This window comes from Epinephelus lanceolatus, chromosome 8 (assembly GCF_041903045.1).
Source record: "Epinephelus lanceolatus isolate andai-2023 chromosome 8, ASM4190304v1, whole genome shotgun sequence".
NCBI lineage: Eukaryota > Metazoa > Chordata > Actinopteri > Perciformes > Serranidae > Epinephelus > Epinephelus lanceolatus.
Window position 1 is genome coordinate 23,931,746 of NC_135741.1, and position 27,231 is coordinate 23,958,976.

Here is a 27,231-nt window from a genome sequence, read left to right on the forward strand (position 1 = left end):
CTACCGCACAATGGCATGTCCAGGTAAAATGGTACAGTCATGCTTGAGTGTTTTAAATTGTTAAATCTAGGTTAGTTATTGATTTATTAAATCATTTATGTAACCTACCTATTCATTAGAAAAGATTATCCAACTTTTCTGCCATGCTCTCCTGTTTCCTTGGACGTGCTTACGTGCAACAATTATGGGTAATCTTTTACTATTGTTGCTGACATTGACTCACTGCATCATGTTTAATATTTTTTAAGTGACAAAATGCTATGTAACATGGCAGGGTGGGTCACAATAGCATAACTCGTGATTTTATGGCACCTGGTACGCTCAAAACATGCTGGTTTCACTTCAGAAAAATGTCCCATTTGAGCTTAATTTTTTCCCCATTTTACCTGAATGCATTCAGTACTCACTCAAAACCATTTCCCATTAAAATAAGAAGAATTATGAAAACATTTCTATCACAAGTTAAGCATTTGATACTGTTATTGATTCAGCTGCAGCACTTATATTACCCAAAGGAGAAAATCAGCATGCTGCATGGCTGACCTTGCAACTTCTTGGACCAGTGATTTTTATTTATTTTTTGACTCTTTGCTCTGTGCATACTTTTAGTCTCAGACCAATAAAAATGACTTTTTCACATGAAGGACATTTGTAGAAACAATACAATAACATGTTTGGTAACTGGCTACTAATACTAAAGGGTCCAAGATGTAAAACCTAATTTGTCCTTTATTACCTGATATCTCAAGTTCACCCTGATGTTATAGAGAGATTTTGATGTTATAGATAGGTCTATTAATTGTACCAATAATCTGTTCATCTTTGTATAAGTTCACAGAGGTCATATTACTGTATATTATAAAGTTAATCTCTCATCTAAGAACATTTCAACATTTGCACTATGAGTTTTGATAAACCCATCAGTTTAAACCGGATTTAAACGAAACCGGAATAACGTTGGCGTCACTCTCTCACTTCTCTGATCATCTCTGATCAACCTCTGACCAAATCGCGCGCGAGTGCGTCAGCGCTTCACATGCCTCCATCTCATCTTCTGCCTGTGTCAGTGTGACTGCACACAAGGTGGAGATGTGCAGAAATAACTCGTTTTTTGTTTTATAATTTATAATGAAGAATATCATATTGCAACATGATTTTAAAAAACAACTGAATGTAAAGGCTCAAGTGTTTTATTGTTGTACCAAATAAATCAATGACACCTAATTTTTTATTTGCAAAATAATCGCATTTATTCATTAATATAATAATTCATAGTATCATAAATTGTACAAAACGACTGGTTCTTATAAATGGGACATGGTGACCTCATACTGCAACACAACACACACATCTTGTCACAATAAAGTAATCATAGATACAAAGGATTTACAGTTGGCAGCTGAGACATATAACACTGTATCCAACAAACCAATTTATCAAGTAAAAATACAGATACAGATGTAAGGTCAACTTTACATGCCTGTTAAATTCAGGGACTTCTCATCATACACTTCAAGTTCACAGGTGTACTCTGGGGTGGGGGCTTCTGGCACAACTTCACCTTCTTCCAAGGTGCATGGAGCGGAGAAAGAAGTCTAAAAAGGTCGAAACTCCAGCAAGTGTTGACCTCTTTATTTCTGTGTCAACTCACAGCTGGTTTCACAAACATCACAGAGATGGAGGACTCGGATCACATCACTTGAGTCAGACTCAAGTCTCAAATCTGAGGACTTGACACTTGCTTGACCAACACTGATAAGAGGCTAGACTTGGCTTTGACTTGGTTATCATGACTTTAGACTTGACTCAAACTTGAAACACTTTAAATTTTTGCATTTGTCTAGATCAGGGGTGTCAAACATACGGCCCCAGGGCCAGAACCGGCCCGCCAAAGTGTCCAGTCCGGCCCACTGGATGATTTTGTACAACAATAGTGATGCACTTGTGAAGGTCTAGAAGTGCCAAGTTTCAGGCGCAAGTTAAACACTGAGTCGCTTTCGTCATATAAAATGTTGCTTCAGAGGCTTTTCCACCCCGACCAGAGTACAGATCTTTTCTTTCACTTCAGTTTGGTGTGGTGACGTCAGGATCACGACATGAAAAATGTGGAAAATGATTGTGGAAAAAATTGAGACACATTACTGAAATGACATTTATTCTTCTGAAGACATCGCAGGCTGTTTGTCATCTGTTTTGTAAATGGATGAGCATTCTTAAAATGTACTTCTTTAAACAAAAAAAATGGAGATGTTTGTTATTTATAGGATATCATGCAATGGTTTTACTGGTCTGGCCCACCTGTGATGGAATCAGACTGCATGTGACCCATTAACTAAAATGAGTTTGACACCCCTGGTCTAGATATTGAAAAGTTTTGTTTTTGAAACACAAATGGGTGATTTTGGTGCAATACATGCAAACATGGCAACCCTCTAGGATGCAGCAGGCCAATGGAGGCCAAGGCATGCAGCAGCTGCCATGGTGGGGGCTACAGCTGTCCAAAAATACTAAATATGGATTTGAGGATTATGTTGTCAATGGCACCAGGAGAGAACAGTATCTAACGTCTACAGCTCAAAAATGTGACCACCACAACATCCAACTTTGGCTGTCAAAATGACAAAACAAAGGCACACAAATGTGTCTTTTTAGCTAACTCACTGTTTTATTGGCTGGTCAAACATATGACCTGAACATCAGAATTTCATATGACTTGACTTGTGACTTGTCTGATCTGACATGTGTTGCTTTATTCTCCCTACAGTAACTTCAGAATTGCATGAGACGTGTGACATACACCCACTTCTGCTGTTTAAAATTGTGACATGAGGTTCAAGGGTGTATTTCTTTCACCACTTCTATCTTTTGAAGTTTATTGAATGCTGGTAATCAAATATAAAAAGCTGGGAAACTTTAAAAAAACAGCCACATTTATGACAGGAAGTAAAGTTATACGTCTCTGTCCCAGTCCACATTATTAAGTACGTACAGCATCTGGCTTGAGGAACAGTCTGCTGTGCCAGTAGTCTGGGTTATCAAATGATGTGTTGCTGCCAGGCTCCCCCATGCCAGCACACACCTTGATGTATCCCCTGATCCCGGCACACCTGCCACTGCCCATCTCCTCAGGAACAGCCCTCCCCTTCACAGGGAGGTTCTGGTAGTCCGCCTGCTCCCATCCGCTTGGCATCACTCCAAATCTGGTCATCTCCTCATACTCCTCCACCGTTTCCCCCCCAGCTGTGAGCACATCTGGCCTGGGCATGACCATCCCGCTCACACTCCCCTGAAGTGCATGTTGTTTATTTGTGTTGTGGTACTTCTCCTCTTCCTCTTCCTCCTCCAGCTCTTTTTTCAACACCTCCACTGTTTGGTCTGTTTCATCTGTCTCCCCTGCACTGTTTGCAGATGTTTGACTCCCCCGTCTCTCCCATGCTGGATCCTCTCCCTCTGTGGAGTCGGATCGCCTGATATCCATGTATTCATACCTGCCCAGCCCTTGAGCTGCTTCCCCTTGGTCATCCACACCTCTGATCCCGCTGTCAGAGTCCTCAGTGCGCTCACGTTTCTCTGTGGAGTCTCTTTGCTCTGCAGCACCTCCTTCACAACCCTCATCTACTATCTTACTCCGTGCAGCTGAGACTGGCGTCAGAGCTTCCACATGAGGCGCATCATCTACAGGTAACAGAGCCATGATGGATGGAGAGGGTAAAGGTGACATTTTACGACAAACTGCCACAGATGGGGCGTCTGCCTGTGATGAGACGCCGCTGGTGGAGCAAGAAGGAGCACCAGACCCTTTGCTCATGATCTCATACTCCTGAGACGGATTTATCACCACAAGAGACAGATTATTCTTGAGTCTTGAGTTTCTTCGCCCAGAGTGAGAGACTCTGCAAACTGTGAGGGTGTAGAAGGGAGAAGATCAGAGGGAAGAAGCCTTGATTATGTATTGCTTATCAAGATTATACAAAAATAGCCTGGGAAAATGATTTGGGGGTTGCTATATCAGAAGAGTCATGGACAAAAGCCCATTTACTGGTACATTCTTTCTAAGTTTGTGCTAGATGTGGACTTTTGCTATTTAAAATATTGCATAGACTTCACATAACAAAACGTAAGCTCTGTAAAATGTATCCAAATATTAGTCCAGTGTGCAACCATTGTGGGCAGTCACCAGCCTCACTAACCCAATGCTTTGGCACTGCCCAAGAGTCACAACATATTTGCAAAATGTTTTTCAGTCACTATCAGACGTACTGAGTAGACCTGTGGATCAAGATCCACTGATCGCACTGTTTGGTATTAAAGGTTCTGATCTTACATAATATGATGTTATTTGTAACCCTACTCGCACGCAGACTTGATATTATTAAATTGGAAGCAAACACGGGATCCTGGCCTTTCTTCCCTCTTGGAGGATGGGATGTACCACCTGCATTTGGAAAAGATTAAATTCTCCTTAAGAGGGTGTAAAAGAAATTCCACCAGATCCTCCAAGTCCCAGTAAGCGTCCTACCCAAATCCAGATGTCTGCAACCAAATTCGTTTGAAAGAAAATGTGGCAATATCACTGAATTGCAAATAGACACGGCCTCATATTAGGACACAGGGTCTCAGCAGGATATAACATAATTTATTCAATATCTTAAAGGAAAATAATACATTTATAGGTAGCACTGGTTAGTTTAATTCCTCTTTCCGCAGAGATTTCCAACAGCGGAACGTTATCAAACGTTCTGTGTAGGAGTGTGAGCTGAACAGCACAGTGGGTAAATGCAAGTTTTATGAGGGCAGGTAATTTGTACTCAGACGTCAAATATGGTCTGAAAAATCTCCCAAGACATCTGGAAAAGTATGAAATGTTGAAATGTAAAATGTGTGCGAGCCCCTGAGTCAAGCAAGTAATATGATGACTCATCATACTCCCATCTTATTGCTGACACATTACCTCTCTCTGGAGTAACAGGGGACCCAGCCAGGACGTAGCCATAGTGGTCCACCTCGTCCTCTTCCTCCGCCGTCCACACTTTATACGAGGATGGACTTGATGCTGATGAGAGCTTCCTGTGCCGGCTGATGGATATACAAGGCGTACCCCTCTCTGAGCCAAACCTGGATCTGTGAAGACTCCCAGTCCGTAAACCTTCCTCACGCAGCTCTGCCTCTCTGCCGCTCCCCCTGAACTCTGACCTCTCAGGCAGCGTCCGCACCGAGCTCAGTCGAGACCTCTGAAGCCACAGCTGAGACAGAAAGACATAAACTGATGCAGCAGCTCATAGATAATGGATCCTTTTATTTTTAAACAAGACGAATGGGAGCAGAATGACACGTTGAATGTGTCTCACTCCCTGAGGTAATGACCTGCTGGCAGGGCTGGGTCGTAAGATTGATTTTATTGCTATTTGCAAAGTGTGGTAATAATGTTGATTAAAGAGAAGCTGTTCAGAGTTACAGCTTAATATATCCACTGTATCACCTGTGCAGTTACAGGGTGGGAATGTGTTTGTTTGTGTGAATGTGTGAGTGTGTATCACCTGGCGGATACTGTCCACAGGGCTGGGGGTCATTGGCAGGTATCCAATAGGTCCGGCCTGAGAGGTACCGCTCTACAAATCAGGGAAGATAAAGTGTTATGTGCTGGTTTTCTTGGCTCTGCTCCAGTCACAAATATGATAAAAAAGTATCTGACTATCTAATCTAAGGTGTGTTTCATTACCCTGTAAGAATTAATCCGTGAACGAGACAAACTCCAAGATGGAGAGTGTTGGAGAGGAGGAGTATTCAAACCATCCTCCAGTCCCTCCTCGTCTTGAGCCTCCAAATCTTCCTCCAGAAGCCCTCGCTCGGATTCTCTTCGATGGATCTCTACCGAGGCAGCTTCTCCTCCTTCAGTCTACAGAAATACATGGAAGTAAAGGGTTTAAAGTCAAAGTAATCAGCTGTAAGCAGGGGCGGAGCCAGATGTTGTAAACATTTGGGGCAAATTCCAAACCTAGGGGGTCCGGAGGCATGCTTTCCACGTCAACATATGATGTGCAAGGTACCCTGGGCATGTTGGTTGTTGACGTTCTGGGACACAGTGTCAAGTTCTTCCTGTTACATGCATTGTCTTCTTTCAAAATACACTTCTGTTTTCACAGGAAATTTAACGTTTACATACAGTCTCTTTCAAAATAAACGCACTACGTTGGTACAACACCACAAATTGACGTTTTTTTTAACTTCAACAAAAAACACACATGGTTGGGTTTAGGCAGCATGTGGTTAGGTTTAGGAAAAAAGAACAGGGTTTGGCTTTAAAATCTTACGGGACGCGGACGCCGCTCTCTCAGTTGAAAGTCGGTGTTTGAACCCATCCACCACTCCTTCAACCCGCCTTTTGCTGCCCTAACTTTAGTCTTTGTCCTGCCGCGTTTTCCCCTGACACCACTGGGCACCACTAAACTATAATGGCAGCCAGCCATGCATCATGCCAACATAAAAGGACACCTTTTTTCGTTGGTCTCTGACCCCGCAAGTCACTGCCCAAGTTGGAGTGCAGCTGGGCTCCCCAGGGAGATATTTCCCCTATTTTTGGCAAATATATGCACTTTTTTTTCAAGCCATTTGAATTTTTTTTTTTTTTTAACCAAATTAAAATATCATCCTGTAGACCCTCCTCCCTATTTTGTATCTAATTTTTCTACAACTGTCTTCATCATTCTAAAACATAGACTATATAATAAAGATGGACGACAAGATTGTTCCCCAAAAGTGAAGCCAAAACATCTCGATCACCCCCAGTGGATGGTTGCGGTACATCTCATAAAGCCTGCACTAAGCCAAACTAAAAGATCAAAATAAATTTTTTCAAAGTCATAGTCTATGCAATTTTAGGTAGTTCTTATCACACTGGTGCATGCTTATGTTTTAATTTTTCTGATAAGACTGGATTTAATTAATTTTTGATGCTGTAAAAGGGGTTTGATGACAGCTTTGTGTGTCAACTGAGTGTCAGCAATCAGTGGTGCTGCTTGAAATAGGTCTGATGGCTCAAACGTGATACTGCATCTTGATGTTACCTCTGCAAAGACTCCAAATGATGTCACAAGTACAACATGGCAGCGGCCATATCCGGGACATTTTGGCTTCATTTTTGTACAGTGGAAGGAAGCAGAGATGCATCATCCATCTTTATATACAGTCATTGTTCTGAAACCGTCACACAACAAATGTTGAAGATGAATAATTTTCAGTCCTGCCACCTAAAAAGAGACAAAAATTGGCTGATGTTACTATTTTCAAGTTACATAGGTAGGGTAGGAATTTACGTAAGCAGCATTTCTAATCTTGAAACCAATTTTAGTTACGCTACGCTGGAGTGTAGTTCACAGAATGAATGTTTATCTGACAAATATGCCACATTTAAATGTATGCCGTAATAATCTGGGCTGTCCTAATTGCAAATTACAATGCCAAGTAAATGTGGTCATCAGCACACTGAATCGTATATTAGAGATTATTTTTCGCTGGATAGGATGGTTTCGTTCTTCCTCGGATAGGATGATCTGGGTGTTGACGGGGAGAGAGGGGGGATGGCATGCAGCGAAGGGCTGCAGGCTGGTATCAAACCTGCTGCTGCTGCGGCAAGGACATTGCCTTTGTATATGGGATGCTTTATCTACCCACTAAGCCACCGGACGCCCCATAAATCAAACATTAGAACATTTACACAGATTTCCTTTGAGTAAACACTCAAGGCTGGAGCCCCAAAAGCCACCCCCCTGACCCCCCACTCAGCACCTGGCTGTAAGATAAATGACCATGATTGCCTCACCTTGATGACAAGGTATCTGGGTGGGTCTCTTGCCATGCGGGTAAAGTCACTGGCCAGCTCTTTGAAGGTCGGCCTTATATTTTCATCAATCATCCAGCCTAAAGAGAAGAAGCAAAACAATTTAGATCCAGTCTTTGTGTGTATGTGCATACTGGCTGCAATGTTTTAACACACTCACATTTAACCATGACCATGTAGACGTCTATGGTGCAGATGTGGGGCTGTGACAGTCGCTCGCCCTTCTCCAGCAGACTCGGCACCTCCTGAGGCTGTACGGATGCATAAGGCTCCGCCCCAAATGACATCATTTCCCACACTGTCACCCCTGTTCGGGAGGAGAGACGCCACATTTAAACACTGCCTGCCAAAAGTTTATTTTATTGGTACATAGTGTGTAACACTACACACACTCACACAAACACACAGCCTCTTACCATAACTCCAAACGTCACTTTGATGAGTGTATCTCCGAAACAAGATGCTCTCAAGAGCCATCCATTTTATGGGTGTCTGGATTAAGAGACAAATAGCACACAAGTCATTCAGATTGCTTTGTTTACATTACTGGAAGAGACAGTGAAAAACACTTAGCTCTGACTCAACAATTCAGAGTGTATCTCAAACTCAGTAAGTCATAACAACCTTGGTGTCGGTGTAGACATATTTCTTGTCGTCGGGATAAAGGAGGTCTGCCACACCGTAGTCAGAGATCTGGACCTGGTAGTCATTCTTCAGCAGGATGTTGCGGGCAGCCAGGTTCCTGTGGACCATGCAGTGCTCCTCCAGGTAGTACATACCCTGAGACACAAACATACGTTCAGTATATGCTCTCTATAATCTCGTATTCATAACATTTGGTCGCTCATAAAGTCCAGATGCACTCACTTTAGCAATCTGCACACACCAGTTGAGCAGGCGCTGGGGGTCCAGGCTGTTCTTGTGGTGCCTGATGTGCTCCAGTAAGGAGCCCTGTGAGCTGAGCTGGGTCACCAGTTGCAGAGTGGGACCTGGACAGATGCCAAGCAGCCTAACGATGTAGGGATGGTCCAAGCTGCCCATGGAAAGCATATGCTACACAGAGAGCAACAGTTTTTATACTTCTGAAATGTCATATATATGTCACATTAATTGCTATTTGTGTGATGTTATAACTTTTGTGAAGCTCTGATTCTCACATCAGTGATCTCAGTGAAGGTCTGTCGGCCTGAGCTATCCTGGATGGTCTTAATGGCCACGGGGATCTTCACTGTCTCTCCCTCCGGAGTCCAAAAACCCTTAAACACAATTAGATGTACAGCAGGAGGCGAATCAGTTCACATGAGTCTGTGAAACTTGGGTAGGCCTCAGACTAAAACTACATCTGCACATATATAGTTAAGAGGTTAATAAATACCTTGTGCACTGAGCCAAAAACCCCCGAGCCAAGGGCTTTAATTTTTTTCAGCTCTGAGGGTCTCAGGATGCGGGCATGTACCTTGGTACCTTTCTCTCCAGGACCCAGTGGCTCAAAGCTCTGCCAAAAACACAAGATCAATTCCCAGATGATTTTTCCCTCTCTGAATACAAATGCACGCAGCAGCCAAAGCAGAATTATCTTATGAGGCTGGATGGTCTCCGAAGTCTTACCTCTCCACTCTCCAGGTACCTCCTCATGGCTCTCTTGCGGCGGATGGCCAGGCCTCGGTGGTACAGCACACCCAGGAAAAACAACACCAGGCAGAAAATCAAGCCAGCCGGGACACCTAAAGCGATGCCTGTGATCTGACCACTGCAGAGTGAAGCAGAAAGAGATGCTGATAAGAGGAAAAAAAAAGGCTTTGCTTTGTCAGAAACTGATGTCCTGTGGCAAAGGCAGCAAGCAGATCTAATTCATCAAAAACTGGGGTTCTTCAAGGTCGATGTGAGGTCAGCTGGTTGCTCCAGCAGCTGAGACACTGATCAATAAACAAACAGGGAATGAATTCTTATGCATGTCGTGCACAAACAGAAGCAGACCAATTACATTAAGCCAATAGAAGGGCAAAGTTACTGATGTCCATAAATACTCACACTGCAAGAGGTGGTCGGTAAGAAATATTAAACAAAACATATATATAATAGACTGGCATTACAGTTTCCATTAGTTCATTAGTTGTGTGCATGATTTCTATGGGATGAAACAACTTCTCAATAATATGTCACAGGCCATGGGCACTGAGTGCTGCCAGATAGTGTGCTCACATGAGATATATGAATTGAAACTTACGCAAAGGATCAATATGTTAAAGGGGTTTTAAATAAGTTTACATTACTGTATAAAGATCTATAAGTGAAAAATAGAAAGAAGCACAGGACTGCAGAGACTGAGTTTATCACTCTGCTCTGTTGGGCAGAGAAGACGGAAGAGACAGAAGACAGGGGGTCATTTCCGTAACCTATTTGTGCCTGCAAACCAAATTCTTATTGTTTTTTTAATTTTAATAATCAAACCTTTTAGCTGAAAGATTCATTTTTCTTATAATACTATATCAAGTGTTTAGGCACATGGGACCACAGTTTTTCTAATATTCCATCATATGTTAGTAAAAGTAGCAGTCCCATGTGCCCAAAGACCAAATAAGGTATGTTAAGAACATGGCTGCATCTCAGAAACTACAGGGAGCACAATCAAGTTTTTGGTATCTATGCACTCATATCAAGTTGAATATTAAAGATATGCGCAAATATGGAATATAAAAACAAAATCAAAATCATTTGATAAACAAAATGTAATTTAAAAAAATTCAAGTTGTACTGTTAGATACTGCCCAAAGTATGTCGGTACCAGATTTCAGGACTAATGAATAATTAAATAATTGTTGTGGCATTTTTCCTTATCATACCACATATAGTTTTGGGCACATATGGGTAGTGTTATAGTCAATCCCACCTAAACTGAGACCAAGATAGGACTAAGGAAAATATTAAAGAAGGAATTGCAACAGTGTAGTGTTTTATATTCACCAGCAGGGGGAAACACTCACCTACTAACTGCCAGCCTGACTGCCTCTAAACAATCATTTAACCCTGGGCCTGAGCACCTGTAACAGATAAACACATCATTATTTAATTACTGTGACACATCTGTGGATAAACTCATGAAAATACAAAGATATACTTTGAATCCAGTCTCACCCCTGTGTGCAGTTGTGGTGACATGGTTCACAGTGACCCTCCCTGTTGGGGTATTTGAAGATCAGTCCCCTCTGTCCGTCATTCACACCAGTGGGACATGACGACATGCAGTAAGGACCATCTCGCAGGTTGGCGCACTCCACACACTCATCTGCACCCTGTCGTAGAATTAGAGGAAGGCAGAAAATATGATGAGGGAGGTTATTTATAACTCCATGGGGAGGCATTGTAACCTGCAATGAACTGGGCTACGGTGCAAGAAACTGCGTTTGTGTTCTACCTACAGACTGATTCCAACACAGAGTAAATGATTAAGACCATTAGCTGCTGCATATGATTTTATATATAATGGACGAGGAGTGGCAGAGAGTCGATACAAAATGTCTTAATGGAAGCAGGCAGCGACTTCGTCAGCATTTTGTAGAGATTAGTTGTAGATTTTACTTTGGACAGCCGGTGTCTCAAGGACGTCAGAGGTTTAAAGATGATTAGATAGTCAGCAGAGCAATTTTATTCTAATGCAGGGCAAACAGTAACTCATGTCTAGACAGTATTTATATAGCCCCTTTCCCACTGGATTAAAAAAACACTGACACCCATTAATATCTGGCTTTTGTCTGACTCTGCAGTAGTCACGTGTATTTATCAGCCCCAGCTCTGATTGCCTGTGATCGGCAGCAGGGCATAAATATAAATGGCCCATTCTCTGGGCCCTTATGAGTGACTGTCACCTTAGAAATATGCCTATATTCAAACAAGAAATGGAGCGACACCTGCAAGCTACTTCAGAAGTCAACTCAAGCTGCACTGATTCTTACACACTCGTCATACGTCACTCTACATATGTCATCTACAAAACACGCCCTCCTAATATGGCGGTCTATTTAAGCTGCAAAATCTTCCTAGCTTTCCCTTTGCATTGTCTATACTGCTGCTGCTGCCCTGCATCAGTACTGCTGCTTGGTCTTTCAGCCCCAGCATCCACCTGCAGGCTCTGGCCAAGGGGGGGAATATTCTAGACGCCAAACTCTAACTATGTTCTGCTGTTGAAACAAACATTTAAAACATGAGTTGTCTGATTGAACTCTCCTTAAATTCAAAAAGGTGCCTTTTGCTATATATATATATATATATATACCCTTGAAAAAGGCAATACAATCCTTTGTTGGAAAATAGTCAGTAGCATCTGAAACAAAATCATATGCTTATTCAACATAAGCTATATATAATCTATGAAAAGATCAGTGTGCACGAGGGCCCATCATAATAACGTGCACTGGGGCCCACTGTAACTACCTTACACCACTGATCAGCAGTGATGGAAACATGACACCCAGTTGGACATGCTAGTTTCGGCCATTTCGCTGAACAGTGCAATTATTTGCCACCGCAAATTCTGACCATCTCCTTTCAAGCAGCACTCGAACATCATTCCAAATTAGTCGGTGCAGAATTTGAAAGAAGAGACTGACTAAGAAGTTTTCCCCGTACAATTTCATTGGCTCTATATATTTATATCTGTGACGTCAAATGAGATACACCACTAAAAAAACCCAGAAAGGCATACTGGTCTGCTGCAGGGTCGTGTACACTGCTCTGGTCTACTGGCTATAGGAAATGAGTCTATTGCTTATTTTAAGTGGGTTTTCACGCATTTGAATAACCCCCATATTCACCCTAATTCTGCTGGAAAATGGTTTATAACTGTATCAGGGTTGTAGATTTGAGTTTAGAAGAGGGGAGACTCAGTGAAACAAAGTGAAACTGTTAAGAAGTAGGATAAAAAAGGATTATATATATACCACTGTGGCAGGACACGTTTTATGTACATTTGTAGAGCCAGGCCCCCCACAATATTAAGATCAGGTAAACAGACAAATGCAAGTCAGAATCCATACAAAGGTAATGACTCAAAGTGATTACCTGTCCAGTACAGCTGGCTCTCCCACTCTGAGGCTTACACTCTGGATGACAGGCGGCACATTCGCCATCAGATCCTGCAAATTCCCTCGGAGCTCTGGGGACACGATGTTCAAAATATAGAGTCAGATAAGATGAATAAATTCAACACATATCAGCAAGAATGAACAAATACATGGATTTACTGACCCAGAGTGAAAATTACAGCTGCCCACACATGTGCCGTCTCGGCTGTAGTTCCTACATGAGAGACACTGGTCAGGCCCCGGGCCCCAGCAACCTGAGTCTGAACACAGTGGGTCGCACACATGGCCCTCTGCAACTACACACACAACAACATGAGAAGAGCATCAGTTAACTGAAGGAGAAGATGACGTGTGGAATTAATTTTACAGACCAAAATATATGTAATATATCAATATAGAGACTAAATTCAACTACTACATTAATCAACTAATTTGATAATTGATTAACCTGCCTAAGTAATTTTTCAAGAAATAAAAAGTCAAATCCTCTGATTCAAGCTTCTTAAATGTTAATATTTTCTGGTTTTCGTTACTCCTCTATGACAGTAAACTGAATATCTTTGGGTTGTGGATAAAACAAGATATTTGAGGAGGCTATCTTAGTCTTTCAGAAAAAAATAATCAGTATTTGTAGTCCCAGAGAAAGCAGCTCAAAGAATAACAAAATAAATCAATGTTTTATTTGGATTATGGGCAGTTTGTGTTCAGTCTGTCCTCACCGCACTCAGCCAGCGGCCTGTTGTTGTTGAAGTTGTTGACTCGAACTCTGCGGCCTCTGAACAGCTGCGCCCAGTTTATGGTGTGGTGGTAACAGAGGTTGGCATTCTGACTGATGTACACACTGCCGTCACTGATCTCCCGGAGAGAGCGCAGACCCAGTGAGGTAAGAGTGCGGATGCGCATCACCATCAGAGAAAAACGCCTTTGGTTGGAGGGTTGGAGGACAGAGGAGGACAGACAAAAAGAAAACGAAGAAAAATACATTCAGATCAGTCAGAGAAATATTTGAAAACGAGCATATAGCAAAGGATAACATGTTGTTTTAGATCTAAACCGAGTGGCATATTGCAGCTAGGGGATCTACATTATAGGGATCATACACACACACATGAAGTCCATACCTGTCCACAGCTGTGCAGCACAGAGAGAGAAGAGAGGTTAGAAAGTGTCAGCACAATACACGGGGGCTCGTCATGAGGTGTTAACACAGAGAGCAGCTTATAGCAGATAGGAGGGTGTGGAGTGTGTGAGAGAGCAGCGATGACACACGCTTATGCAACACACTCCACATGTAATACAGACCAACATGAGGTAAAACACAAGAACCAGAACCAGCCTGAAGCCAAAAGCAGGTGTAATTACATCTTAAAGGCTTTGGTGGCTTTTGAAAATCTACTCTTCATCATGTTATGATAATAATAATTATCACCTGTAAAAACAGGGTTTACAAAGTGTTCTGGCAAACAAAGCAAAACAGAAGCAAGAAATCTCAGAGGCGATATCACAATAGAAGACAAACTATGATGCCAAACAAAAAAATAAGGTAGAATTAAACAAGATGAGTGTTTTATCAGGTTATTTTGGCTTTTGCTGATTTAATTTTCAGGTACATCAACTTCCACTCTAAACATGCACATGAGTGTGTGTAAACAGGCCTTACTTGTAGAGCGACCTCCCTTGAATGGTGGTGAGACTCGAGAAAACAGACAGATCGTTCAGCTCTTTGGGCCACGACTGGATGTTTAAGATATCTGACAATCAAACACAGTGATAACATTTAAACATTAGAATTATAAAGATACTGTCGACTGTTATGGACCATTTATAGCATATTTCAAATAGCAGCGATTCCCAACCTTTTTCGATCACTGAGTAAACTGACGATTCTTGGATAGATGACATATTTTATGGATATTAAATATCATATTCAGTGCATAAAAATAACAGTACAGAACAATTGATAAACTGTGTATGTAATATTTTTTTTTTAAAAATGTTATTTTAAATTTAAAAAAAAAAAAATTAAATAAACTTAAAAAATAACAAGTTCATTAAGAAATACACAATATGCTGAGATATCGGCTTACTGTATGTATGTTTTTAGAAGTTTTCTTACACCCCTTAAAATCAAGAAAGTGTAGCGACCCCCTGTGAAGCTTTGGCAACTCCTAATGGGTGCTGGGACCCACCCGGATTGAGAATTAGTGGCATATACTGTAGTGACAATCTCCCAGATTATTAGATGGACAAATGCAATAGGTATCTTAGGTGTAGAAAACAACAACACACACTCTGCTGTCTTGTATCCAAGACTTATTTCCAAGGGTGGGCGGATTGACAACAAAATATAGATACCACAGATACTACACTTTCATTTTGAAGATCAATTTTAGTGTTAATAGGTTCGATACCAATATAAAAGGGATCAGTTTCTCTCTTCTTCTTATGTACCCATTTGTAGTAAAGACTAAAAGTGTCACTGCCAAAAACACTCCATTGAACACTTCTAGTGCATGTTCTTTTTGCTTCTTCACTGCTGTTGTCATGTTGTGTGCACTCAAACAACACACACTACATACTGTGGCAACTGCCCATAGGCCCTGGCTGATGGCTGCTATCGTTGGCGCCATGACCAGGTGCTCAAAGCAGTTGCTGAGAGCGTAGCCTTAGCCATCAGCACCAGCATCCACATCACTGAGGATGCGTCCCAGTGCATCCAGGAGATGTTTCTTGCATAGTGGTGTGCACCCTGACTAGTTTAATCTGACACATAAATGCAGCGATGACTGAACGAAAGAGGAGAAAAACGGAAAAGAAGGGAGGAGGAGGAAGATGCCTCAGCATCCAGACCTCTGACACAAAGACAGAGTTCACTGGCAGAGTCTTTTCAGAGAGGCTCAGACAATAAATATCCAGGTGTACAGTACTGAAATTAATATTTTAGTGAAATCAGATCGATGATAGTATTGGTTAATTTGAAACTTTCAAACTGTAACTGGTTATCATTCACTGTTACATAAGCACACTGCTCTCTCCTACATGAAAGAACATAAGTCTCCTTTAATAATTAAAAGTGTCAGTATTGATATTGGTGATTCAGGTCCTGTATTGCATGGTATCAGATGAAAACCAAACTTAATGGCATCACCCATCCCTATTTATTTCTCTTTATGGTATTTATTTATAAACAGCTGTATTAACATGTGACTGAATGTAACTTTGACAAGATCATGGAGCAGTCTAAAAAAATTACGGTACACTAAATGATTCCAAACTAGGGAGGATATCAATTTAAAAACATACAGGTACACTTGGAAAAATGGTTGAGTTTGAACAGTACACTTTACTGTATATATATACACACCTGTTATTTCTCTGACGGTGCGAAACACTTCCAGCTTTTTGGCATCCAGGGGCGGGATGTTTTTAAAGTCATCTCTATGAAGAATAAAAACAACAAATCATATTAACCACCTGACTGTACATTGCCACACTCTGAGTTCCATCATGCAGGGCAGACAATTACCCAAGAATCCCTGTGACCAGGAAGTGAAGGCTGCCCTGGATCTTGGTGCAGTTGATGAAGCTGTCGATGTTGCTGGAGTCCACCGTCTGCCTGTGTTCAGCGCCGGTGCCTTCACACACTACAGGGACGACCATCATTAGCTTCGATGACTGACAAATAATCTCAGTGTAAAAACCAAACAGTATTTTTTTAGTGTTAACCTTTTGGGCAGAGTCCACTGCAGAGCTCACACTGCCTCTGGCCCTCTCGCTCCACCTCCATCTTGTCTGGAGGACAAGCGCTCACACAGGAGCTGCCGTCCACCACAAAATGGGCTGCAAGGGGAAAGAAAGAGATAACCCATGATGAAACAGGTTTGCAATATCGGAGAAGTAGGTTAAAGGTCAAATTCACCACCTTTTATATTGATGTCCAATCAGTGTAGATGGTAAACGTAGTCGATTGGATCAATGAATTCCTCAGACCGTGTCATAACGGTTGCTGAAAAATCTGTGCTGCTTGCATCTTTTGCCGTCATTTGATGTGCTCAAAAACAGAACATCCTTTTTCTCTTTGCTTGTATTGCATTGTATTTTCTTCTTATTCTGTGTGTGTGTGTGTGTGTGTGTGTGTGTGTGTGTGCATGTTTTGATTGCCTTGCACCAAGTGAAGCAGCACTTCTATTGTCATTGTATGCATTACAATGACAATAAAGGCTTTCGATTTCTAAACCAGCTACATTTCCAAGAGCAAAAATGGCAGCCAAAAGTGCAGAGGATGTTACAGAAGAGGATACATTTTACAGTGTTTTGGCTGACTCAGGTATTCAGCCATAGTTAGTCGAGTCATAGTTTAACGTAGCAGCCAAAGTAATGCAGCAGAGAGAAGCAGAGGCTGCAGCTGCAAGAGGATATGGCCACTAGGGACCCTAAAGAACCTGAACTGCCGAGAGCCAACACCGGCTGATGGTGCCTTTGTTCAAATTGCCCTCCAATGCCAGCAGAAGCTGAATCATTCTGCTGCAGTGAATTTCCCTTTCACTGTGTGCAGTTTTTGTTGGATGCAGGTGCTGACACCATCCCAGAGAGAGCCGATGTGTAACTATGCACTAAAGTTTTACTCCTAGCTTGGACAGAGTTGTGCCAGAGACCTTTTTCCGGATCCAAAAGATAAACTGGAAAAGACAGCCAAGACCAGCAGGGAAGAGAGGACAGATATTATGTCTGTGCCAACCAAGTAATAGCATCTGGTGGTGATACACTGCACACAGTGCATCGTGGTACATGTAGGTGCTGCTAGAAATGCTCGGTGAGCAGGAGTACTCTGCTTCATCTGTCAGCATAGCACACACTGAGGAACTGATCGCTTCAGCTGACTACATTTACCATCAACACTGAGGTCTGGACATCCACATAAGAATCTGTTTGAAGCAGGCTACGTTTTATGTTGCACCAAAAGTCATAAGACAACATGCTGAGAATGCAGACACACAAACAAGCACAGGCGACTCACTGGGACACTGGGAGACACAGATGGATCCATACTGATATTTGGCATTAGGGTTGGTCTCCATTTGAAACGTCTGCTTGTTATAGATCAAAGTCTGGGGACACTGAGGCACACAGGCTCCAGAGTCGTTGAAATGACGACATGCCTATACAAGTACACACAGACACAAACAGACATTTACATTTACAAAATGAAATATCTGTTTAAAAACCATGACATCACATGAGTCAAACTTATGGTTACTGTCATCATCCATTACGGATCACACAGTAAAAAAATCATCTCACAGGAACCTATAACCATGGTTTTCAGGTTTTTGCTAAAATCATACAAATCACCTCTGTTTAATATGACCTCTAACTGCATTCCAAAATAACACTGTATAAGCTTTTAGGCTGATATTTAGCCGTGGTAGCAGCATGGCTCTATGGGGATGTAAAATGTCCGACTTTGGTCATATTTGACTCAGATATCTACAGAACAAATCTTGTACAGAAATTTATGACACTCAGTAGATTATTTTGGTGATTTTGGTGATCCTCTGACTTTTTTTTTTTCTGGCGCCACCAAGAGACATTTTTGCTTTTCATGAAATCTCAACAACTTTGGATGGACTGCTGTGAAATTTTGCAGATTCATACTCTCTTCATGATGACCTTTGACTTTTCATCAAGCACAATCAGGTCAAACTCCATTTTATCTTTATGATATTCCAGTTAGCAAATTAAAGAATGCGATTATGCTTAACTAAGATGGTGAACATGGTTGATATTATATCCGCTGTCAGCACTGTGGCGTCATAATTGTGAGCATGATAGCATGCTAAAAGTTAGCATTTAGTTTGAAGTACCTCTGGTAGTGGAGCCCAGGCCCCCAGGAAGTGAGTCGGACTTTAAAGCCAATATAAGAAATGGCCAACAGTGTTGCCAACTGTTTTCAAATAAAAGTAGACAGCACTAGCTCCAATAGTCACTAAAAACCGCTGATTGATTTCATATGATCATTTGCATATTGGTGATATCATTGTGCATTAACGGAGGCATTAAAACTTTGTTTAATAGGATTCAATAGAAAAATTCTCAACAACTGTCCTCTATAAATCAGTCCCTCCCCGACCTCTTTTACTATTGGGATTTGATCCCAAATTCCAATTCGGTCTAATAACATATTTTGAAAATCTACAAGAGCTGCAGGGATAAATCATTTTATCCCCATTCAAGTTAGCAGAAGGCTGTAAATGTGAATAAAGCCAGTTGGCTCAAGAGAGAAAGAAAGATCCAGGTTATTTTACACGCAGGAAGAGTTTTTGGCTTAATGCGCCACTGAGCAACTATCATAGGAATGAACAGAGCCAAGCCTCCAATGCTGTTTTCTCTTCAGCCTATACATCCATGGTAGAGCCTACACTGCTGCTAGCTTGGCTGTGAACTCAGTCTCTTAGTCTTGTTTATCCTCCAGGCACTCAGTTCTGTAAAGTCAGCTGCCATGAACTATTGTTTTCATATGCTGTTTGAAAATCAAACCCAGAATTCAAAACATAAGCTGATGTCTCAGAGAGAATAATCCATTTGTTTCTGTTCAGCAGCTGCCTTAAATACCAGATTAACCAACGAAAAACAAAAAGATCTAAAAACAGTCTGTATGGTGAAGTGTGTTACCAAACGGGGATTTCCATACCACACTGCTGTACAGTGTTACTGTAACAAAAACCATTAGCTGCCTGGAAGATGCGAGTTTAATCAAAAGTGCGTGCATAGTTTCTAACTGGATAAAATCCACCACTAAGGTCCTTAAAATCGTATATGTTATGATAGAATCAAATGGGATTGGAGGCATATAATTGAAATTAGGAGTGAAATCATTGTTTCCAAAGCTTCTTTTTAGCTTCCTTTGTTACTGAAGAATGAAAAACCCACAGTGTGTCTGCAAAGACTGCCTTTCTCTTCATTTCATCAAAAATGAAGTACTTACGAAACAGTCCACGTCCAGAGGGCCTTTACATCCCGCTGCACACTCTATGTGACAGCAGTCCCTGGGGCTCGTCCCAAAACAGCGGCCATTACACTGTGGAGCGCACACCGTCTTAGTCACTGAGACACACAGGAGAGACGGGGTTGAACAGAGGTCACCACTGTGCATGTGTGTGTGTTGTGTCTTTGTGTGTGTGTTTTTCTGTCTATGAAAAGAGACACAGTGAGGACAACAGAGGAGAGAGAGAAAATCAGAACAATTGGGCACTCACAGATCTGACACTGGTCCTCATTTGGCCCCCAGCAGTAATCTCCACACGATTTGTGGCATGGGCCTGAGAGAGAGACAAAGACAGGGAGCACTTATAAGAAAGAGACAATCCAAAGATAATTTGGGGATATGTGAAATAGGACCAGCACCAACCTCTCTCTCCATTGTAGCGGATGTCAATAGGAGCACTGTTGTCCCTGATGATGTCTTGCCAGAAGATCCAAGGGCCATAACTCAGGTACTTGTTGTTGATAATCTGCACTCCTCCCTCCAGAATCTCTGTGAAGAAATGTGTGAAAAATTGCATTTATATAGAGAGAGAGTAGACAGGATATCCTTCAGCAGATGCTCAGACTGCAGCCCACGAATCAGAGTCACTGGGTAAAATATAAAATGCTTCCTGTGTGTATACCAGTGGGTGCAAGGGTGGAAGTACAGGCAATAAACAACCTTAATAATCTTGTTTTTTAATTAGGATACATATGAAATATTTGCGAGGCCCCATAGGTTCTTTCTAATATCTGTTTTGATCCTTAAATGGATTCTTGGAACCGAAATTGTCCCACTCCTCAGTATTTTATCATCATTTTGAAAACATAAATATGTCTATAGCTACAGCAACAATGTCCTGGGGTCTCATTTATAAAGCAAGCCGTAGGATCCATACTTAATACATACGTACAGACAAAAGCCAAAAATTGCATGCAAAGAATATTCAACACTTTCTACAATCACGCTTCCATTTCTCTTTTCCCATCTTCAAAACGTTCGTAAGCATGGGTCAGAGTTTCTTTTACCAGGTCTTTTGCATGGGAAATGGCGTACGCCTCTTTCAGGACTCATTTTGTGCATACGCAATGTATATAAATGAGACCCCTGGTCCTGGTGTTGTGCACACTGGCTCACAGTCACACTGTCAGGGTTTACAGGGACACTTGATCAGAACACAGCCAACGTTAATGTTATTAGTAACACCTGTGCTTTTCCTGCTACAACTAGTCAAAATACGTGCCGTGAAAAAGGCCTCTTAGATGTCAGAGATTTGGGGAATCAGGGAGAGGAGACTAAAACTGAGTCCTTGCATGCCTTGCCATAAATCACCACATCTGGTTTTTATACCACTTAGGAACTACATTTTGTCCTGCTACACTATAACATCTGTCAACATCTGAATTTCTCTGCCAATGAAATGGCACATCAACAAACCTAAAATAAGTTTACTTAGAGGAGCAGCCTGCAGTGGTGCCCTCAAGGGGTGGCCAAGGGGGGCAAGGCGACCCTGATACAAATGCTGGCCTCCCACCCCAAAGTAATCAAAAAATAATTAGACGCTTCTATGGGATGTTTTTAAACGTGCATAGGCTTATCCCATAGACTGTATGGACACAGCTGCGATGATGTCACCTAGTAGTTTCCCGACTCCTGTTCTGTTGCCTCAAGTTTGCCATTTCGGCTGCTGCCATCTTGTTTTTTTGGAGCCACAGGTGACCACATTTGGATGAGAAGGTAGAGCTGTGGAGGTGAAGGGGTGGATCTGACTCATAAGGACTCACACTTTGTCCGAAATTGTTGCACATCTAAAAATAAATACAACTTCATGTCGTGTTAATCACGTTTGCACACTGAGTCCGAAACTTTCGTTCGTCATTAAAAGTTTCCAAACAGGTTGGATTTTCTGTGTTTATCTGCATCCATCAGAAGACTTTAGAGACGTTTGACCAAGAATTGGTGAAGAAAATGTGGCAGTGGGACACAGCCGCAACAAGACAGAGGAACAGGGTGCACAGAATCATTTCATAACTCAGATAGCTCACTTTCAACAGGTCAGATAGTAATATTCAGGTGGATGATGATAACGAGGAGAAGGATGTGGACCACACACAGAATGTGGAGATAGAGAGGGAGTGGTGCCAGCCAGACAGGTGACCCCAGTGTAGCAAGACAAAGGAGGAAATGTGTCCTTTGATTTCGGCACATAGTGCGGATTTTCACAACAAATAGAACAGTTAAACAGTGTGCAAGATTTCTTTGCAAAACACCTATAGACTGTAGTGATGCCTCACACACAGCCTGTCAGTCAAGTGGCCATACCCTTAAATATGCCTTAATAAAATGTAAATGGCTGAATTGCATAAAAATTGGTTTTGGTGTTTCACCTCAATATTTTCTGTGGTCTCATCTGGCCACCCCTGTGAAAAATTTCCCAGGCACCACTGACAGCACGGCCAGCATTTTTCTTTTTGATGCTATTGAGTCTTAATGCCTTTGTTCTCACTGTTTTAAAGGCCTTAGATCTCAGAAAAATGCTTTTCAAATCTTGCACATAGGACAGCTTTAGTCCATGCTTCTTTTTTATCGGTTATTCTACCTGTCAGATTTGCGAGCCCCAGCTGCCGCAGGCCATTGGAACCGTCCTTGGGGTAGTTGAAGAAGACAGAGAGAGCAAAGCGTCTCTCATAGAGGCTGTTTCCTCTGATGACTCGTAGTTGTCCCAAAGGAATCTCCTGAAAGTGGTTCATGGCAATGAGGACGTAGCCAGTCACCTCACGGATTGTCTGGAGGGAAAGAAGAGGAGCACAGGTCTACGCTTTGCACATATGAATAAGATAAAAGACAAGGCAGAGAGGAAGAGGATGCTTTTTTTTACCTTGAGGAAGGAGAAGTCCCAGTTACTCTCAATCTGAGTGATCTCCAGGTTTCCCATGATGATCTCACAGCTGTCATAGCGGTCCTTAATCAGGTTGTACTGAGTCTCCTGAGAACCTGTGGAGCTCAGTCCGTTCTGCGTACCAGGACACACCACTGACGTACACAGTGAAGAAAGATACATATTAGAACAAGAGATACTCAAAGAGTTATACAGAGACTGGTGAAGAGAACTGTGGGTCAATGTAAAACTTTTTACCCGCCATACTACATGTTTAAGGACAAATCCAAGAACAACAACTAAAAACAAGTAAGGTATGAAAGAAAACATTAACAGTAAGGCATCATCTTATTAACAAATGCTACGACAGGGCAATACAGTGAGTATTTTTCCAAGGTTCAATAAATAAATCAGAAATGCTTCCTGTACAAATATTGAAAAACTAAAGGAAAGGAAGGGGGAAAGAAAAAGAGCACATAACAATTCTGCATTCAAGAGATTAAGACAGGTAGATGTCTGTAGCCTTCTCCGCCTCTAGAAATGCCATAAAACGACCCCATATCTTATCAAAAGTAGAATATTTACCCTTAATTGTAAAGGTACGTTTATCTAGGGCAACAGTGTGTGGCAGTCCAGTGAGCCAGGTTTGTGAACTTGGTCTCATAGTAGATCTCCAGAATCTGTCTATAGTGCGTATTGCTTGTAGTAAGCAGTAGCGTGTCATTTTCTTATCTGCCTTGCTTACAATTTACGGGAAAAATTGCAAGGATACACAGTTTGGGGCGAACAGACAACCTGACACCTATGACATGTGAAAGGATATCCAAAAACACTATCCAGAATACCTGGATATTTGGGCAGTTCCATAAGCAACGAAATAGCGTACCCTTTATTCCATATTTATTACATATGTCAGGGGTATTGGGATTGAATTCATTTAACATGGTTGGAGTTACATATATTCTCATTATCCCACTTATATTGGAGTATTTTAAAATGGGTGTTAATGGATTGTGTTTGAGCTTTGGGAGCTGTCTATGATTGTTTTGTAGAATCGTGAAATCAGGCCCCTCTTTGAGTTGTGTTTTACAGCTATTTCTTCCACAGAGTAGATAAGGATTTTTGTACCTTAGATATGTAACTCCTTGTACTACAGACCATATACTTTACATTGCAGCTAACTAATTTGCAAACTATGCTCTTATGTGTTTAGTAGTGTTATCCACCACAAAGAACATCAAGTCTGTATTATGTTTTGTCGGTTACATTATCATCGCAACATAATGCACTGCATTACAATACAACCAAGGGTGAAGATTTCATTTCAACATATAAGATAAAGATGGGGGGTTAATGGGTCCTCCACCTGAAAATGTAGCATGCAGTTGAAAATTGCAAATCAAAAACACAATATGGTGTTTTAAATGGAAAAAATTATGAATGTCTGTGTGTGGGGGTTATATATGTCTCTGAAGTATTTTTAGGTTTTGTGAGTCTTCCTGTCACTGTGTGTGCTGCTGTGCTGACTGGAGAGTTTGATGTGAAGAAGAGTAGAACAGGCAGGCTGTAACCCTGGTACACGGAGCAGTCCAGGCCTGAGGCTGATGGAGTGGAGGCCGAGGGTCGAGGGAGAGGGGCTCTTCCCAGACAAAGTTCCTCATTGTGGTAAAGCTATAAATGTGGACAGTGTGCCCCAGTGACTGAAGAGTGATGCAGTGACAGACAGTGCTTCTGTGTGTGCGCATGGTGCGTACGTATGTGTGTGTGTGTCTGCGTTGCTGAGATCATACCAACAGACAATGGGCTGTGTGTGAGTAGGACTTTCTGGCAGAGGGAAGGGAAATATCGTGAACAGAAGGAGACATGCACACCATCTCGTACTGACCAACAAAAACTGTGGGGCTGAACATTTATGTGCAAAGATGTGGCACCTGCAGCCATAAACACAAGTCACATCTCCTGTCTCCGTTGGGAACATGCAGAGGTATAAACCAGAATCTTACAACCTTGGAAGCTCGTTGCATGTTGCTGTACCATAACATATCCCCATACATTTACTTTTATGCATGGTTCTCTTGAGTGAACATAGAATAGAAGTCGAACTCAGGGTTTAAGTGAGAGAACTGCATGATATCTTTGACTACACATGCACAAAATGCCTGCATAATCCAAGCAACTAAATAACATTTCAAAAAGAAAACTGTCATTATCACAAAAACAATCATCTGCAGATTGCATTTACATCAACATGAACAGGACCAGCTGTCCTCGGTAGCTTTTAACAACTAGGGGATTGTTGCCATGCAGGCAATGTTGTCTCCAGCATGACATTAATGTTGCTGCAAGTTGTCACTAACAGTATATAAAGTGCTGATATATTGCTGCATTAAAGGCCTTGATTAGAGCCCGGTAATAACAGTAAAAAAGCTCTCAGAGAGGAGAGTACAGTGAGTACTGTGTGAGCTGAGACAAAGGAAAAAGAAGACATGAGGGTTAAAATGCTGCCCTCTTCACCTCTGACAAGTCCAGATGGCATCCATGTTAATTACTATAGTATCTTCTGTTGAATTGTGTTTCATTTTATCATGTTATATATTGTACTCCAGGAATGCATGTTAGAAGCTGTGACCTTGCAGGGCAGGCAGATGCTGAGGCTTAAGTGCCAACAGGTGGACTCAAGCAGGAAATAATTGATTAGATAATTAATAATAATGATGATAATGACAAATAAAAAGAAAAAGGAAGAAATTAAGGTTTACAGTTTTTAAAATGCCGCCATCTTGGCCTCCAACGAGTCTAGATGACATATATGTTAATTATTCTATTATGTTCTAATATATAGTTGCATATCGTGTTAAAAGTTGTGACCTTTAAGGGCAGACAAATGCTGAAGAGTAAGTGCCAACAGGTGAATTCAAGCAGGAAAATAATAATAATAAATAAAATAATTAATAAAAATCAAAATTGGTTTAACAATTTTAATTAAAACATGCACCACAAAGTTTCTGATATGTAATTAACAATCCCCCTACCTTCATGGGTTTGGCATGATGCTGTTTGTAGCCTCCACGTCACACACAGTAAAATGACTTGCCACTGGATCATGTTGTAGTCGAATCTATTCAGTGATATATTATCATATCACACAGCTTTAGGTAGTCCTCCGAGAAGCCAAAGTATGGATGTGTATAAAAAAAATATCAAAAATAATAAGGCTCCACGCTCTGTCTCTGGAAGACGAGATATAAAGAGAGACAGAGGAAGAAAATAATCCAATATCATGTGGTCAAAGTGGAGGAGAAATACAACTCCTCCTTTAAAACTTCGCACCAAACATTAGTAATAAGTGCAGATAAATCGCGCCAATTGCAAAACTGCAAACAACGAACAAGTGGCAGTTTATTTTGAAGCTGGGTTTCCCCTCCCAGAGAGGGACATGTGATTGGCCAGGAGCCCGATGTATGCACCAATCAGAGACTGGTCCGTCATTTTTTCAGGAGCTGCTGCCTTAATTGTTGCACCGAGCATCCAAGCGGGTAAAAGCCTCTAAGATACATAAGGAATATATATTTTTTTTTATGGTAAAAGATTGTTTTTATTTTCTCTTAACAAATAAAATACCTCCAAACAGACATAGGAAATATAATTAATACAAATATGCAGCTTCTAAAATGGCAAACAAATCATCCTTGTGAACACCATGTTCCCTACACGTCCCATTATGTGCAGTTATTTTGGTTTCATGTTGTCAGCTGCTGCATGTGCAAGCAGTGTTGTGGTCTCCCAGTCAGCAGCCCAGTGCTGTGAGTGGCTGCACTGTTTCCCCCTGTAAAGAGCAGTATTGTCCCAGCAGCCCTGTCAACTGGTTAATCACCTCTTTGATGCGTATGGAGCAGCCTGTCACAATGGGCCACATTGTCAGATGGTCAAGTGACTTCTGAACCCAAAACAAGAACACGCTTAATTTGAGAAAATGGCCCCAGACCAGGCGAGATTCCTGAACAAGAAGCTGCGAGTCACTAATGGATGGATATCAGTAACTGCTTCTGACACTTGTACTGTTAATCTTATTTTGTGTGAGAGAGAGATAGCTGGACAGTTGCTGCTTGTTTGGAAGTATGTGGGGATTTTATTAATAGCAGGACTATTTAATCATTATAAAATATGATTGCAGTGTTGATCTCTTTTGATGTGATCACCAAGTCACTAAGAAATAAAGCCTCTTTAAATGTAACATGGTGTAGGTACACATGAATTATCTGTGCATCAAGCTGAACGCACAGCCAGCAGTTTTCCGTCCAGCAGGAGGAGACAGAGTCTGAGGATTGGTGCTCAGATATCAGAGCTGCAGCAGGGTCTGTGGGAGGTGGACTCTCGGCCAGTGTTTGCACCTACATGGCTGTTTTTACAT

At 41.6% G+C, this 27,231-nt stretch overlaps 1 protein-coding gene across 1 annotated transcript; it reads right to left on the reverse strand.

Moving 5' to 3' along the window:
• Window positions 1-1,224: 1,224 nt before the first annotated feature.
• On the reverse strand, window positions 1,225-26,182 carry erbb3b (erb-b2 receptor tyrosine kinase 3b). Its single transcript, XM_033627860.2, has 28 exons — window positions 25,853-26,182; window positions 22,821-22,975; window positions 22,542-22,728; window positions 20,327-20,452; window positions 20,175-20,237; window positions 19,904-20,022; window positions 17,936-18,077; window positions 16,645-16,758; window positions 16,445-16,562; window positions 16,283-16,356; window positions 14,579-14,669; window positions 13,638-13,840; window positions 13,082-13,214; window positions 12,896-12,989; window positions 10,973-11,130; window positions 10,822-10,878; window positions 9,446-9,587; window positions 9,213-9,332; window positions 8,995-9,093; window positions 8,705-8,890; window positions 8,462-8,617; window positions 8,254-8,329; window positions 7,998-8,144; window positions 7,820-7,917; window positions 5,720-5,896; window positions 5,538-5,609; window positions 4,952-5,243; window positions 1,225-3,900 (listed from the first exon to the last, which is right to left on the reverse strand). The coding sequence occupies exons 1-28, from the start codon at window positions 25,923-25,925 to the stop codon at window positions 2,978-2,980; spliced, it is 4,395 nt and encodes a 1,464-aa protein (XP_033483751.2). The 5' UTR covers window positions 25,926-26,182; the 3' UTR covers window positions 1,225-2,977.
• Between the last annotated feature and the right edge of the window lie 1,049 nt (window positions 26,183-27,231).

Bases quoted from the DNA above. Each gene is read 5' to 3' on its own strand.
- erbb3b (XM_033627860.2), bottom strand. From the start codon at position 25,925: ATGATCCAGTGGCAAGTCATTTTACTGTGTGTGACGTGGAGGCTACAA. The intron at 20,023-20,174 runs GTGAGTGCCCAA...TGTGTGTCTCAG, and splicing joins TGAGGACCAGTGTCAGATCT to TGACTAAGACGGTGTGCGCT. The intron at 5,897-7,819 runs GTGAGGCAATCA...GTATTTCTGTAG, and splicing joins CCAGATACCTTGTCATCAAG to ACTGAAGGAGGAGAAGCTGC.